The sequence below is a fragment of the Carassius carassius genome, chromosome 18 (genome assembly GCF_963082965.1).
Source record: "Carassius carassius chromosome 18, fCarCar2.1, whole genome shotgun sequence".
Taxonomy (NCBI): Eukaryota; Metazoa; Chordata; class Actinopteri; order Cypriniformes; family Cyprinidae; genus Carassius; species Carassius carassius.
The window spans coordinates 11347243-11363201 of NC_081772.1; the positions used below are offsets into that span (position 1 = coordinate 11347243).

The following is a 15959-nucleotide window of genomic DNA, read 5'->3' on the forward strand; positions in this document are numbered from 1 at the left end:
AGCATTTTTTTCTGCAACAATAACGTCTTTCAATTACAATTATTTTAGTATTTTCTTTTTCAAATATTGATGTTGGTGTGAAATATTAACATGGGATTAAATTACTAATTTGAATAATGAATAGTCATATGTAATTAATTTGAAACGTCTACTTGATTGATAACCCTAAACCTGCTGAAAATCTGTGGTTAACAGTGCATCAAGTGTCAAGTCTCGGGAATCACTGATTAAGTTACTTGTTGCATTTCTTGAATGCATATCTTACGACAAAACAAGAGTCATAGGGTTTTATTTCTTATTTTTTTATTATTAGCCAGCAATCCAAGAGCTACTGTTTCATGGCTCCTCTAATGTGCTTGTCTTGGCAAAAATGTGACATCAACTGCTCTGGCTAGATACATAGGAAAACAGCAGAAGAATGAGAAAAATATTATGAGCCAACTCTTCATTGTTTTATGTGGGAGGCCCTCAGTGGTCCATAGGTTGGTGATTGTAATGCATTTATATTGCAGTATTAGAAAATGGCTATGCCCAGCAGAGCTATGTGAGGAAATAGAGATAACAGAAATATTAAGACCACTAGAGCCAGAAGCTCCGCTTAGCTTTTTAAATACAAAGTATGATTATTGAAAGAACTGAGGAACCAAGCTGTGCCTTTATAGAAATACCACATGTTCCAGGCTGTGGCCACAGGATTTGGACTCATAATGCTGATATTTGTACTGATGGGAACAAGAGGAGGTGCTTAAAGCCATAGTTAAATTGAGCTGAGGAAGCTGTCATTCAATAAAATGATGGGGCAAGTGTAACTTGGCTATGATTGTGGAGCACTTAAAAGAAATCAACATTACGAAGGGTCCAGCTCCACCAACACAAGCATCATACCTTTAAAAATCAGCTCCAGGAACATAGAAAATACAACTCTTTGGTAAAATGTCTCATCCTCAATGCACTGAGAGATAAATCCTGACACTCCATACTTTGGGCTGCACAAACTTAAACATATGCAAGACATTAATACAGCAAACATGTCAAGAAAGTAGTCCTGAAAAAAGGAAGTGAGCTAAATGTACTGAAATCAGCTGAGAGCTGCTTCCTTCTGGCTCAAACATCAGAGATTTCCTTAAATATTTATGGCTTTCATATGCTAGGGTGTTCTCTGCTCTTCAGTCTGCCAACAAATCCACTGTATTTCAAAACATCTCTGTTGTGTTTGCTCCCACCTTGGCATACAACTCGTAGGTGTGAATGCCGTAGCTGTAGTACTTGATATGCATATACGAAGTGTACAGAAGTTGTGTCTTGACACTTCTTCGTATGCATTATCCAGTTTTTCTCTTCATTAGTGGTTTTCTTTTCAGACATTGTATTGTAGCTTTTGGTTTATCGCCCATATTGAATGCAGCTTGTATGTGTATGTGAGTCTCAGTCAGTCTCAGCAGAGCCACATGCACAGAAGTGTGTTTTTTGTTCTGTATCAGGGTCAACATCACATGGAGCTCTTGATTAGCTCCAGGTGTGAATCTTGTGGCCCAATCAGACAGGGGGTTCTGGAAGTGTTCACAGCTGTGGATCCAGCTGGCACTGTGTGGGATGACAGAAATAACAAAAATTTAATTGAGTCAACAGGAAAAAGTCTACAGCAAAATATCAACAATGTTAGCTTTTATTATCTGCAACCACAAGCAAGAGTAAATTTGATACCATTTTAAACTATACAACTATCTAATCCAAACAACACAACAGAAATGTAATGCTTACCAAACGATACTTTGAGTGCACTATATTAAAATAGAAATGAATATCACAATATTTCACGATATTGCAGTTTTTTATCAAATAAATGCAGCCTTGGTGAACATAGGAGACTTCTTTCAAAAATATATAAAAAAAAAAACTTACATAATATTTTTTTACCTAATTAATACAGTCCAAAGTCTGAGATCTTTTTTTTTTCACTGTAGTAAGTTCGTGAGAGGAAAGGAAGAGGACAAAGGGGTCAGCTGGACTGCTGACAAATTTATTAACTCAAACTCAAACTTTATAAACACCAATGGTGACTTTTACTCTGACATCAACACAGACACGATCGCACAACACTTCCAGGTTACTCGTTCCGGTTCCGTTTCCGGTTCGCATCAGCAGTCTCTCTCTCGACTGCTTCTGTCTCTCCTGGCGTTTTATACTCTCTCCGCGCCAATTACTGAAACAAGAGACAGGGGTTGATAGTTTTTGCCCAAACCACTCACTTACCGCTCGTCTCCTGATTCTCTCTCCCGCTGCAGACTTTGCTAAACCACGCCCCCCCCTGCCACATACCCCCACCGCCCGTCTCAGGCAGGGGAGCCAGCCAATAATTAGGAATAAACCGTCTATAATATCCCACCAGCCCCAAGAACTGCCTTACCTCCTTTTTGGTCTTGGGACATGGGCAGGTCGCAATAGCGGCTGTCTTGACAATTTGGGGACGCACCTGTCCATGCCCAAAGTGGAAGCCCAGATACCTTACTTCCACACGCCCCATCGCACACTTCTTTGGGTTGGCCGTGAGTCCCGCCCCCCTCAGCGATCTCAGGACAGCCCTCAGATGCTGCATATGCCGATGCCAATCATTACTAAATATAATGATATCATCCAGGTAGGCAGCCGCATATGCAGCATGGGGCCACAGAATCTTATCCATGAGGCGCTGAAAGGTAGCCGGTGCCCCGAACAACCCAAATGGAAGGGTAACAAACTGGTGTAATCCAAACGGCGTTGTGAAAGCTGTCTTTTCTTTGGATAAAGGAGACAAGGGGATCTGCCAATAAACCTTTCTGAAGTCCAATGTCGAATAAAAACGAGCCGTGCCTAGCCGATCAAGCAACTCGTCAACCCGTGGCATTGGATACGCGTCGAATTTCAACACAGCATTCACCTTGCGGTAATCCACACAGAACCGGACTGAGCTGTCTGTTTTCGGAACTAAAACTATCGGGCTCGGCCAGTTACTATTGGATTCTTCTATTACCCCCATGTCAAGCATTGCGCCTAATTCAGCCTGAACTTACTTTTTCTTTTGCTCAGGTAAGCGATACGGCCGGCTGCGAACTACCACGCCCGGCTCGGTCTCAATATGGTGCTGAATCAGGTTAGTACGGCCTGGTAGGGGCGAGAAGACGTCGGCAAACTCTGCCTGTAATTTCGTTTAATCAGTGAGTTGGGACGGCGAGAGGTGATCTCCCCCTGGGGCCAGGGCGAGGGATTGTGGTTTGACATTCGCCTCTGGTCCGAGATCATCCTCCCCGCCAATCACCGTTGCCAACATCACTGATTCCGCCTCATTCCATTTTTTTAGGAGGTTGAGGTGATAGATCTGACGGGCCCCGTTCCTATCGGACCGTATTACCTCATAATTGAGATTAATTATAATTACCTCATAATTGCGATCTCAAACGGTCCCTGCCACTTAGCCATTAATTTAGAGCTCGACGTTGGGAGTAATACAAGTACTTTCTCTCCCGGTGCAAATTTGCGTAATCTAGTTCCCCTGTTATACAGCTGGCTCTGGTGGTCCTGGGCTTGTAACAAATTCTCCATTGATAGCCGCCCCAACGTGTGGAGTTTTGTTCTCAAGTCCAGCACATACTGAATTTCGTTTTTGCCCTGAGATGGTCCCTCCTCCCAAGTTTCTCTCAGTACATCCAGCACCCCTCGGGTCTGGCGTCCATAGAGAAGCTCAAAGGGGAAAAACCCCGTGGAGGCTTGTGGGACCTCTCGCACAGCGAATAACAAAGGCTCTAGCCACCTATCTTCTTGAACGAATTTACGGATCATGGCTTTAAGTGTGCGATTAAACCGTTCGACCAGGCCATCTGTCTGTGGGTGATAGACGCTAGTTCAAATCGATTTAATGCCCAATTAATCTGTACAGTTCGCGTAGCGTACGTGACATAAACGCTGTGCCCTGATCGGTGAGGATCTCTTTTGGAACCCCCACCCGGGAGATAAGACGAAACAGGGCATCCGCAACACTCTTAGCGGAAATGTTGCGGAGGGCCACTGCTTCAGGATATCGTGCTGCATAGTCAACTATGACTAATGCAAAGCGATGTCCCCGTGCAGATCGCTCTAATGGCCCGATGAGATCAATACCAATTCTCTCGAAGGGGACCTGCATTAAGGGAAGAGGGCGCAAAAGGTGCATTTGGGGCGGCCGGTGGGTTCACCAACTGACATTCCAGACAAGACGCACACCACCTGCGCACGTTGTCATGAATGCCCGGCCAAAAGAAACGGGTCATGAGGCGATTCAGTGTTGCTGCCTGTCCCAAATAGGATTAGAATGAGCCACATGGAAAAGCATTTCCCTGCGGCTCTTCGGAATCAACAACTGGGTTGTATTCACGTTTGTCCGAGCGTATTGGGGACACTCGATACAACTGATCTCTTAAAATGGCAAAATACGGATAGGTGAGTGGGTGGGCAGGTTGGAGAGGCTGGCCATTGATGGAGCGGACCTGTTGAAAAGCATGTTTTAATGTCTCATCCTGAGACTGCTCCAGAGGAAAGTCATCACGCTCTGAGAGAATAAGTCTCCCGATTTCGCTCGGTTCCACTGAAGCAGAACCCAGCGGTCCTGGCTCAGTTTCTCCCACCTGCACCCGCACGGCCTCCTTCCGTGCCTTATTTCCGCAAGAGGCATCCGCATATAACGACCCCAATAAAACAGTAAACGTGGGCCAATTCGATCCCAAAATTATCAGATGCCGGAGGTGGGGACTAACTGCCACCTCCACACTATGCTTTGGTTCCCGGAAATGAATAACAATCGGGACCACCGGATACTCCACCACATCCCCGTGTACGCACCGCACCTTAACCATGCGGCTTGTATCCAATGCCCCCGGTTGAATCAGGCTTTGATGGATTGAGGTTTGGTTACATCCTGAATCCACCAAGGCCGGATATGTACCCCCCTTGATACTCACAGGTATTTGGTACTCGCCAGCCTGACCGGGGGTGGTCTGTGGGACATCCGGGACCCGGATGATTGTCCCCACCTCCATCACTGGACACCTGTCCACGAAATGCTCTGGGTCCCCGCAACGCCAACAGGCCAGCCCAGACCTCCCCGCCGCCCCAGTGGCAGGGAGTGGATTGGAGAATTGGCGCGGAGAGAGCGGAGAAACAGAAGTGCTGTCCCCTCTGGCAGCCATCAGCCCCGCCCCCCTGGGCGGGACAAGAGGAAGGCCGGGTGGACGGGACCTAGGGAGAGGGACAGGTCGAGAGAGAGAAGGGGAGGAGAGAAAGGGAGAGAGGGAGAGAGATGTTAAGGGTTCGCCGACCCCTGGGCACGCCACCATGTGGTCCTCTGCTAGATGGATGGCCGAGTCCAGTGACGTGAGACGGTGGCACTGGACCCACTCGGCTGTTTTCTTCGGTAGCCGAGCGATGAATTGCTCCAGCACCACGAGGTCGATGAGGTGTTCCACGTCACTCCCCTCGGCCAGTAACCTCTTGCGGCAGAAGTCCCGGAGCTGCTGGGTCATCGCGAAGGGCCGACCGGATTCCCCCAGGTCCAGGGAACGGAACCGCTGAATGATGGCCCTCTTTAGGTCGTTGAAGACTAGTAGGTTCGCCACCGGTAGCTGTTGTGCGGCCACCTGGGACTCGCCCGAGAGCAGGGGGATCAGACGGACTGGCCATTGGTCGCGGGGCCAGCCGCACGCTTCCGCTGATTTTTCAAACAGTTCTAGGAATACTTCTGGGTCATCTTGTGCTCCCATCTTGTGGAGGGGTAAGTGAGCGGGAACCTCTCGGGGTCCTCCTGCTGGGCTTGAAGGATGACGTGGAATCGCCGCTCCTGATCCGTTCTCGTCCGCATATGGCGTCCATAGGAGGGACTCTGCATAGAGGCGGCACTCCTTCTTCCTTTCCCGGGTTTCAGCACCAGTGTAGTAAGTTCGTGAGAGCAAAGGAAGAGGACAAAGGGGTCGGCTGGACTGCTGACGAATTTATTAACTCAAACTCAAACTTTATAAACACCAATGGTGACTTTTACTCTGACATCAACACAGACACGATCGCACAACACTTCCGGGTTACTCGTTCCGGTTCCGTTTCCGGTTCACGTCAGCAGTCCGTCTCTCTCTCGACTGCTTCTGTCTCTCCTGGCGTTTTATACTCTCTCCGCGCCAATTACTGAAACAAGAGACAGGTGTTGATAGTTTTTACCCAAACCACTCACTTACCGCTCGTCTCCTGATTATCTCTCCCGCTGCAGACTTCGCTAAACCATGCCCCCCTGCCACATTCACTTTTTCAAAACAAAACTTGTTTTATATATACCGAGAACCTACATTTTAGTTTTTTATGATTTTGAATTATAAAAAATAGTTATTATGCAAAATAAAGAATAAATATGTAAGATTCTGCACTATTTATTTTTGATCATGTGACTTTTTACAGATGTTCAGATTATCAGGTTTCACACAAATTTGTGAAATGCAATCAGCTCTAGTGTTGCTGCCATTTTGCCTTTCTCTTCTTTTCCTGCTTTCAGCTCCGTATGTAAACTACATCCGCAAGGACCCTGGAGCTCCCTGCTCCCTGACTGAGGCTCTGGAATACCTTCAAGTGGATGTTTTAGCAGACTTGATGGAGAAGGACCAACAATCAATCAATCAAAAGCAGCCACCCAAAAACAAGCCCCATAATGTCACTGTAGTTGCCATGGAGGGCTGTCACTCCTTTGTGATTTTAGACTGGGCACTTCCACTGAAAGATGACATGGTGTCTGGTGAGTGTGTGTAGCAGTTCCTTTTTAATTATTTAAAAATGCTGTTGCAGTTGCAGAACTGAGAGAAATTTACTTCTGTAAGTTTCACCACATTGTTTACTAGATGTAATATACAAATATCTAATATAAATTAAATTTACAAGCCTTATTTTGCATTGGGGTTTAGGCTTATGATAAAAGTCAAGATCACATTTGAGGAATTGACAATTATTGACTATTATTGTTAAATTTAATAAGTCTCGTGACTTATTGAGTTGTTCCATCTTCCATGGACTGAGCTTCAACTGCTTTTTTAAACATACCAAATGTGCAGCGATTTCTTAAAATGCATCAAACAGGAGTGAAAAGCACACAGTCAAGTTTATGGATTATCCTATAACGTCCTGTTTCTCTATCTGCAATGTGTAAGCAATATCTCATGAAGCAAGTAATTTGTGCATAGGGCCTATGTTTGATATAGCAACACTGAAAAGGATTTATAGCACATAATACTGACAGAGAAAAAGACGCATCAGACATGTCAACATGAATTTGTCATTTGAAAGTTGAGAAAGACAGCTATGTAATTAGACAGTTGACTGCATGCTTTCCTTGTTTGGTAATAGCATGACATTAAAGGGATAGTAATCAAACAATGAAAATTCTGTTTTTATTTATTCACCCTCGTGTCATTCCAAACCATTCATGATTTTTTTTCCTTCTGTGGAAAATAAAAGAAGATATTTTGAGAAATGTTTCAGCAGTTTTTTTATATGTAGGAAGTCAGTGGTCACTGAAACTGTTTAGTTGCCAACATTCTTCAAAGCATCTTGTTTTGTATTCCACAGAAGAAAGAAATGCATACAGCTTTAGAACAAAATGAGGGTGAGTAAATCACAACAGATATATCCCTTTAATTGTGCAGGCATACAGCACTGACATTTGTGAATTGACATTCCATAATACACCTCATATTCAGAGAAAGCGCTGTTTACTGTAAAAACAATAGAGATGCTTAATTTTAATTATGCTATATTTTAGCTCGTTTCGTAATTCGTAGTATTGTTTTTATGGTTTGTAAATAAGTTGAAGGATTGTGCGCTGAAATACCACATTCTGAAGTAAACTACGTAAATTTGTAAACGTGTAGTATGCTGAACTGTCTTGAACTGGTTTCGATTTAATGTGCATTTCCAAACACAAAGCTTTATATATAAGACTTCTCTAACATATAGACCCTGACAGTTTCATCCCGATTCACACAAACAGGGTGGCAATCCCCATAGTCACTGTTAGTGTCATGATATGATGTGTGCAGAGGTTTAAATGTAGGCGATTCTCTGCCAACTGACAACCAATAAAGTTGCCTTAGATGAATGGTGCAACTTTTCCAACACATGAAAAATAAATTCCACATGCTCTTGAATAAAAGTTTACAAGACAATCTCATATTACTGTATGGGTTTCAGAATGATTTTTGCATTACTAGATCTAACTTCCTACTTTTTTTTAGTTATTTTAAGTTATTAGTATAGATTACTACTACTAAAGCTTTATTTTTTACCATTAATATATTTACAAATTCAATATATGTATTTATTAGTGTGTACACTGTGTTGAAAATTCAGCCTTGCCATCACAGGAAAGAATTACATATTATAATATATTAAATAATATATTAAAACGGAAAAAAGTTATTTTCAATTGTAATGTTTTTTCAAACTATTATTATTATTTTTTGTGAGGAGACCTTCAAAAACATTGAAAAAACTTACCGACCCCAAACTTATACGAATAGTATTGTATGTGAAGTTAGCAACTGATGCATGTTTATTAACAGCTGAAATTGCTATGAGAACCTTGTTTCTTTAATAATCTCCTTTAATATAAATGTATATATTTTTTCTCCACTCTACTTCACTCCTTTTCAGTCATCCACCCTTCTTTCATAAAGCTCCACTGCTGCACTGCCTCTCTCTTTCATATTAAATGATGGAAAATACATGCATGTGCTTTTGTTTTGGCAGCCATTTAGTCCTTGCATGGCATAATAAGGAACTAGGATTATACTGAGGAATCCCTTCGCAGACATGACCAATACGTGCTTATGTATTTCAATGTGTTTGAACCTCCCACATTTAGAGTATGCTTTAATTGTTTGCCCTGTTTTTTATAGGCTATATGGTACACAGTGCATCCTATGACGATGTCCTAAATAACAGATGGTCAACCAGATCCTCAAGTGGAACCCACCTTCCTGTTGAAAATCTCAAGCCCAATTCCAGGTGTGATGATGTGACAGGATTCATGAACAGATACAAACATATAGCTTTTGCATGTTTGCAAACGTTAATGTTAAGAGATTACATTTTAGACACTATATTTCCTGTTTTTGCTTTATTTCTCCAAAAAAACAGCCACAGCACTTTTTTTGTGTCTCTGAGCAACAGGACGCTGTTTTGTTCCCGAATGAATCAACCATTTAAATGATTCGGTTCAATCGTAATGACTCACTTATTAACAGTGACTTACTGCTGCGTACTGGCGGTTTTAATTTCAAATTTTTACGGTATGTTTTAATTTTTTTAAATAATTTTAAACATCAGTTTTAAATATTTTATGTTTAAATATCAAAAAATTATTCATGCATTTTCAACTGCAGGTTAAGGTATTCCATGTCCCTCTGATCTGCATTAAACACTGTGTAAATGCATGTAAATGACTCTTCTAATGCAGCATATGTTTCCTTTGCATTGCAAATATCAATTCTGTTGATGCTGAATTAATTTGCCTGGTAACAACCCAAATGCAGGAATCTACATTAAAAGATTGTGAACACTTTTAGAAAAAAATGACTTAATGGTAAAAATGTCTATAAAACTTGATGGAAATTATTAATTTCAAAACTGCTGTGAACTGACCACACAGAATATGAAAAATATCAAAACATTCAGTAGGAGTCAGCTGTCCATGGGAGTAAGATATCAGCACAATAACACACTCAGCAAAATATTGTCCAATTATCATTAATGATAAAATCCCAGAATATTTTGGAGATATATATTTTTTTATCAATATCACACAACCCTAATTTATATTATTTAATTGATATAATAATTTAGTGATGATAATTGTTTAAATTAATATATTAAGTAATACTTTTGACTTTAAAGGCTGAAATGTAAAGTTTATAATTTTATAAAACTTTATTTTTGTGAAAATTTATTTTTGTGTATTTTTGTATCTCAAGAGTTACAGTTGTATCTGAACTGTAAATTAAGCTTTTTACAGTACTTTTGTGTTATTTTATAGTACTTTATATAGTACTATAGACATTGCCCTACCCCGCTCATATGGTAATCATTTGATGTGTTCAGGCCTTAAAAAAGGTCTTAAAAAGTCTTAAATTTGAGCTTAAACATCCTGCAGAAACCCTGAATAGTGATGTATATTTACCCAAAAATCTTTTGCTGGGTCTTAAACTATCTGTGACAACATAACTGATCTAAGATGTAGTTGAATGTTAAATATGTTACAGGTTAAGACATGGGAGCTGGGGACTAAGATATAATTAGTACGGCTGTCATAGTTAACTTGTTAACGTATATATTCAGTTAAACATCGTATTAATTCCATTCTGTAATGTGTGATTTCTAACTAATCGGAATCTTTAGAGCAGACTGGAACTGATAAATCAAATGCCATTTGCTAAATGTAATTTATTTAGATAACTTTCTTTATTTATTTATTTATTTCAAAGTATGGTGAAATGTAAAAAAAAAAAAAAAGATTCATTGGTCAAAATTGACAGTGAAGATATTTATATTTTCCACTTTTTTCTAAAAAGATTTGTTTTGTACTTTCTATTCAGTAAAGAATGCTAAAAAGAACCAGTTTCTTGAATGCTGCTTATGTTGTACAGTAAACACATTTTTGCAGCAGTAGATATTATAAGGGAGGTGTTTATGGCATGTGAAGACATGCCTACCAGACCCATCTAAATACTTTCTTCACTAAGCATTGGTGCATAACAGCAGGCATGATCTGTCCCACAGAGCTGGAACGCACATCATTCAGAAAGTTTTACACATCCCTTACTCATTTTTATTTATTAAATATTTTTGCTCTTTCAGTTATGATTTCAAAGTGTAGCACTCTCAGCACATATTAAGCTTTAAAATGCAAACCCAAACACACAGAGATCTTGTCTGGACCTGCACACGGGTTACTTACACATGCATAAACACACACAGCTGTGTGAAACATCCCAGGTTTGATTGACATTTTCTTTTTTGTACATCTTCCCAGACAGGCAGATGCACTCTCTCCATCAATGCCATGAGAAAACACATGAATTCATTTGCACTCATTAGAGATGTCTGGTTCATAAGTGTGGAATTAGTGGATGAAGTTGTTTTTATTGTACTCTGGGATTCATTTAGAAGCCTCTATTATTAGAGCCTCTCAGTCGAACTCACTGAATGACAACTTGAAGTGTTGATAAGTTTTATGAATGATTTATAATAGGTTTTAGAAATAGGTAAATAGTCTAGACTTTGGAAAATAACAGCTCCTTCTTAGTCAAAGTAACAATGACAAACCACTTGGATGCCATATCGAGACTGGAGCTTGCATCAATTCCACAAAGAATTATGGTCAGAAGAACAAGGAATAATAAGACACACATGTGGATACGCATATTCTTAATAATTTATGGTTGCACATGGACACACAAACAGTAACACACACATCCTCGTTGAAATATGACAGGCCCCCTCCCCAGTCTTCCTCTGGCGGTCTGACTGTGATTGTCCATTTTCTCTTTATTTTGGTCAGAGTTTCCACATGGCCATGCTAATTTGATCCAGCAGTGCGGATTTTATGTCATTAAACGGGTCCTGAGTTAAACCAAGTGAAGCGTGAGCTTACTGAACAGCCTCTTACTGGCAGAAAAGAAGGCTGTGAGTGCTGTTTGTGCTGCCCTTTGAACTTAATCACACTTCTCTGTTTTGATTTCTTTACTTGTCTAATTTATACTCAGAAGCCCCTTTCACACTGCACGTCGGACCCGGCATATTGCCGGAACATTGCCGGGCCGCCTTCTGTGTGAAAGCAACCACGTCCCGGGATTGATTCCGGCATTGATCCCGGGTCGGGGACCTAGTAACATTGCCGGGTTCAACCCGGGACGAGCGCTGTGTGAACAAAAGCTAGATCTAATGCTGTGTCGAAGTGATGACACGCGTTATCGATTCTTTTACCGGCTCTTTTGAAGGAAGATCAACGTTCGCGACAAAAAAATATGTACAAACTGTAATGAAGCAGAGATCAGTTAGTTCCTCACTTTCCGCGCTGACGCTGAGATCGTTCGCTTGCTTCAGTGAAAGTATAACGTGCCTAACGTTTTCGACTTGTACATTATACTTCACGCCCTGATGTTACGTGTCGTTACGGGATCTTTACGGGTTGTGTGTGAAAGCACGCATATATCCCGGGTAATCACTGGCAGTGTGAAAGTGCAAAATCTAGCCACCCGGGAACAATTGCCGGAACACTTTACCCGTGTATTTGCCGGAATCGCAGTGTGAAAGGGGCTTAAGGTAAATGATGTGCCAGTGTCAAGGTAGAATAAGTGTTGTGGTCTGGTATTTGTCACAAAGACATTTTGTCTGATTGGAAATGCCACGTTGATGTGTTATTCTCTTGCTCAAACTCTAACATGCAGTCTCTTCTTGTCATTACACTTTGTTAGGCTTCTCTTTTGCCAGAGGCAAACTTTCTCTCATGCCTGTTTTTGTTATTACACAATTTATAAATAATAATATATTATTTTCCCTTTTATTTCTGTTATTTTAAACACACATTATTCCCCTTTATTTATACATTTGTTCAATTATTATTTTCATTTTTTCCTATCCTATTTTAATAATAATAATTAAAAAAATCTTACTGTTACTTACAGTTATCCATGAAAATACTGGATAATACTTGGAAGAAAATTACCAGTACATTTTCTGTTATAATCTTTTTTTACAGTGGTTTTATTTCCTACACATTTTCCCCTTTTCTTTCTTTTCATTTGTTTTCATTTTCTTTCCCTTTCTTTCCACTTTTTTGCCTTTTTCTCATCAATCCTATATATCTGTGTCATTCGATCCTTGTTTATGAATAGGTGTTCACAGTTGAATTTTATATGTAGATAACATGCTTTGTAAAAAATAGATAGCAAACCATGATTTAAATATGACAGATTTAATACATACATGCTTTCATTCTTGTTCTCAGGTATTACTTCAAAGTTCAAGCCAAGAATATCTTTGGATTGGGGCCACTCAGTGAAACTTTAACGTATGTCACAGAGTCAGGTGAGCCTTGTGTCTGAACCCACATAAAGGTTTTTGGATTAAAAAAATGTTCATAAATAACATAAAATTTCTTCTTTTTTTATCTAGATGACCCCCTGCTCATAGAGAGACCCCCAGGTAATAGTTATAGCTTTTTTTGCACTAACAAGCAAAAAAAAGAAAAAAAAAGAAATAGAAAACAGCATGTCTAAACCTTTTCAGAAGGATCATTGTTAGCTTTTTCATGATATTTTTTCAACAGTCATGCTCTGACATAAAAAATATGTGTAATTGACATTTATTTCCTTTCAAGGTGGTGAGCCCATCTGGGTCCCATTCTCATTCAGGTATAACCCCGCCCACAGTTCCTGTAAAGGAAGTCAGTTTGTCAAGCGCACCTGGTATAGGAAGTTTGTTGGTGTCGTCCTCTGCAACTCGCTGCGCTATAAGATCTTCATGGGAGATGGACTGAGAGGTGCTGCCCTTTCTTTTTAACAACATAAGGCATTTAAAACTTTAATCTAATGATTAGTGTGTCTGTAATATGAAGCGCCCTGTTTTTAGAGTGCTGGCCTAAAAGCCTTGGAACTATCCGATCCAAACCACAGTTTTCCTCAGCTATACACAAGGAGCTGTCTGAGGTTTGGGTCCTGAGGGATACTCAAGCTATGACTGTTTTCCATTTCAGAAACATTCTACAGCATTGCTGATACATTTGGCCATGGAGAGGACCACTGCCAATTTGTGGACTCATATCTAGATGGAAGGACAGGACCACACAATCTCTCCCTGAACCTACCCACAGCTCAAGGTATGACATATATAAGCATGCTCTGTAGTTTGTCTTCACTTCAGGTTTCAAATCATCATGTCATGTGCGTGTTTACTTACTGCTGCCTAAGAGGGTGATCAGCCAGCATTGTAACATGACGCCGTTTGTGGATTTCAGGATATTATCGGTCATACAGACAAGAACCAGTGAATTTCGGGGCCATCGGCAGGCGCACACCACATCCTTTCGTTGGCTGGTATGAATGTGGAGTTCCAATCCCTGGAAAGTGGTAACGGGGGGGAAACTCCAACAGGACAATTTTACAGGCAATCACATTCCACGTGTTCTGTCCCTATGTCTCTGAGCCACCATGGCAACCAAACCTAAATCACATAGCAACTGCTTCTGACGGAAGGAATATAGTACTTTGAGTAACACTAATATTTCTATATATTCGATATCAAGCATTTTTTTTAAAAATCTGTCTGTATATAAGGAAATTGCAGCATGTGTATTTGAGTTTATTAACAATGTTTTATTTTCATGTGTTGCGTTCCACCTGGAATATTTATCTTGCAGTAACTTCAAAGAAACACAAATTGGTGGCTAGTTAATTATCAAAGCACAACATCAAATGACTTCGTAATGTCTGGGAAGATGACTTTTGCAATGATGTAACAAATTGTGAGTGATATTTGCCGTTTATATAACTTGCTGAGATTTTGTATTCTTAAATTTTTTGTGTTACTCTCTTTTTTAACAAAGGTTGGCATGAAAGTATTGCCCATATTAGGGCAGATTGAAAATGTATATATATTTTTATTTGCTCAGGAACAGTTAAAATTTGATTAAAGGTGCTATGGAGAAAACCTTTTTATCTCCCACTGATGCATAATAAGGTATATAATCTAAAATAATTGTATATTATATATTATAGTTTTAATTCTATTTTCTATTAATTATATTGATCAGCATCCTACTAATCACTTTTGTGAACTTTAAAGACCCACACTGCTAAATTTCTAGAAAAATACGAAGAGTACATTTAATTATTTGCTGTACAGTGTATTAACAATACAAACAACAAGAATTAAAGTCAGGGAAATATTACAGTCACCATCTCAATTAATATTTTGGTATCCACCACGTTGTCAAGAATGGTTGAATTTTTTCTGATTGAAATGTATGTGTTTGTGGTCATGCTGCTGTGGTGGGCTTTCCACATAATAATAGATGGTAATAACTGATTCTCCCATTCTAAATACATTTCAAATGAGGTGTTTTAGCAATAACGCTTTATTCTGACACATTTAAAAAGCCTATAACTTCTAAAATTACAAATGCATAGAAAGCACTTTCCTCCTACACTCCATGCCCTATATTTGATTGTGCTTTATATCTTTACTTTCTAATTTATTATTCCCATCTTTTGTACAAGAAGACTGAATACTTTCCCATCATTTAAAATAAACAATACTTATGGCATGCCAGCTCAATAACTGGCATCCAGTCACATATTCTGGCATTGTTAGAAAGGTCTGTCATCATTTGGCCTGCCTGCTATAATGAGTCTCACTCTGGCATCAGCTGGATTCAATTTAAGAAAGAAAAAGCAAGGTTTCTTATCTGTGAGTACAGCAGTTCCTTATCAAGTAAGACTCACAGATTTTTTTTTTATTTGGCATCCGGTCACACTCCACCTATGGGATCTCTTATGTGTTTTTGCAGAGTTTGGTGTTGTAACGGTCATTTTAAAGAATAGATAAGCTATATTAGAACATCATATGTCCCTTTTAAGAGTAAACTTGCCTGGCTTGCCCTCAACTCGCCCTTAACTTGCCCTAATTAAATCAACAAATATCCGTAAAGCTCACATCAAAGAGAAACAAAAAGAATCTAAAACCTTTGGCTATTTACAAGAAAATCAAAATGTATCAATTTCATCTTCTGTAAAAGGGAACAGTATTTAGAGATAATGAGTCTGATGTGGGCTGCTAGTTTGGACAAACACATCTGTTGAAGATGTTAAAAGAGGAAGCAGGTGAGAAAGAGACTGTTTTCTACAAAAACGCCTTTTGATTTT

The 15959-nt window shown here is 40.0% G+C and overlaps 1 protein-coding gene across 1 annotated transcript in view; it reads left to right on the plus strand.

Annotated features, from left to right (window-relative positions):
• The window catches only part of LOC132092369 (fibronectin type III domain-containing protein 1-like), a 40821-nt gene extending 26360 nt beyond the window's left edge, over nt 1-14461 (plus strand). Inside the window, exons 16-22 of the mRNA XM_059498572.1 lie at nt 6545-6781; nt 8937-9045; nt 13046-13125; nt 13213-13242; nt 13418-13579; nt 13793-13915; nt 14054-14461. Of these exons, the coding sequence (XP_059354555.1) occupies nt 6545-6781; nt 8937-9045; nt 13046-13125; nt 13213-13242; nt 13418-13579; nt 13793-13915; nt 14054-14169 (857 nt within the window). The 3' untranslated portion in view covers nt 14170-14461. The remainder of the gene's footprint in view (nt 1-6544; nt 6782-8936; nt 9046-13045; nt 13126-13212; nt 13243-13417; nt 13580-13792; nt 13916-14053) is intronic.
• Nucleotides 14462-15959: the final 1498 nt, after the last annotated feature.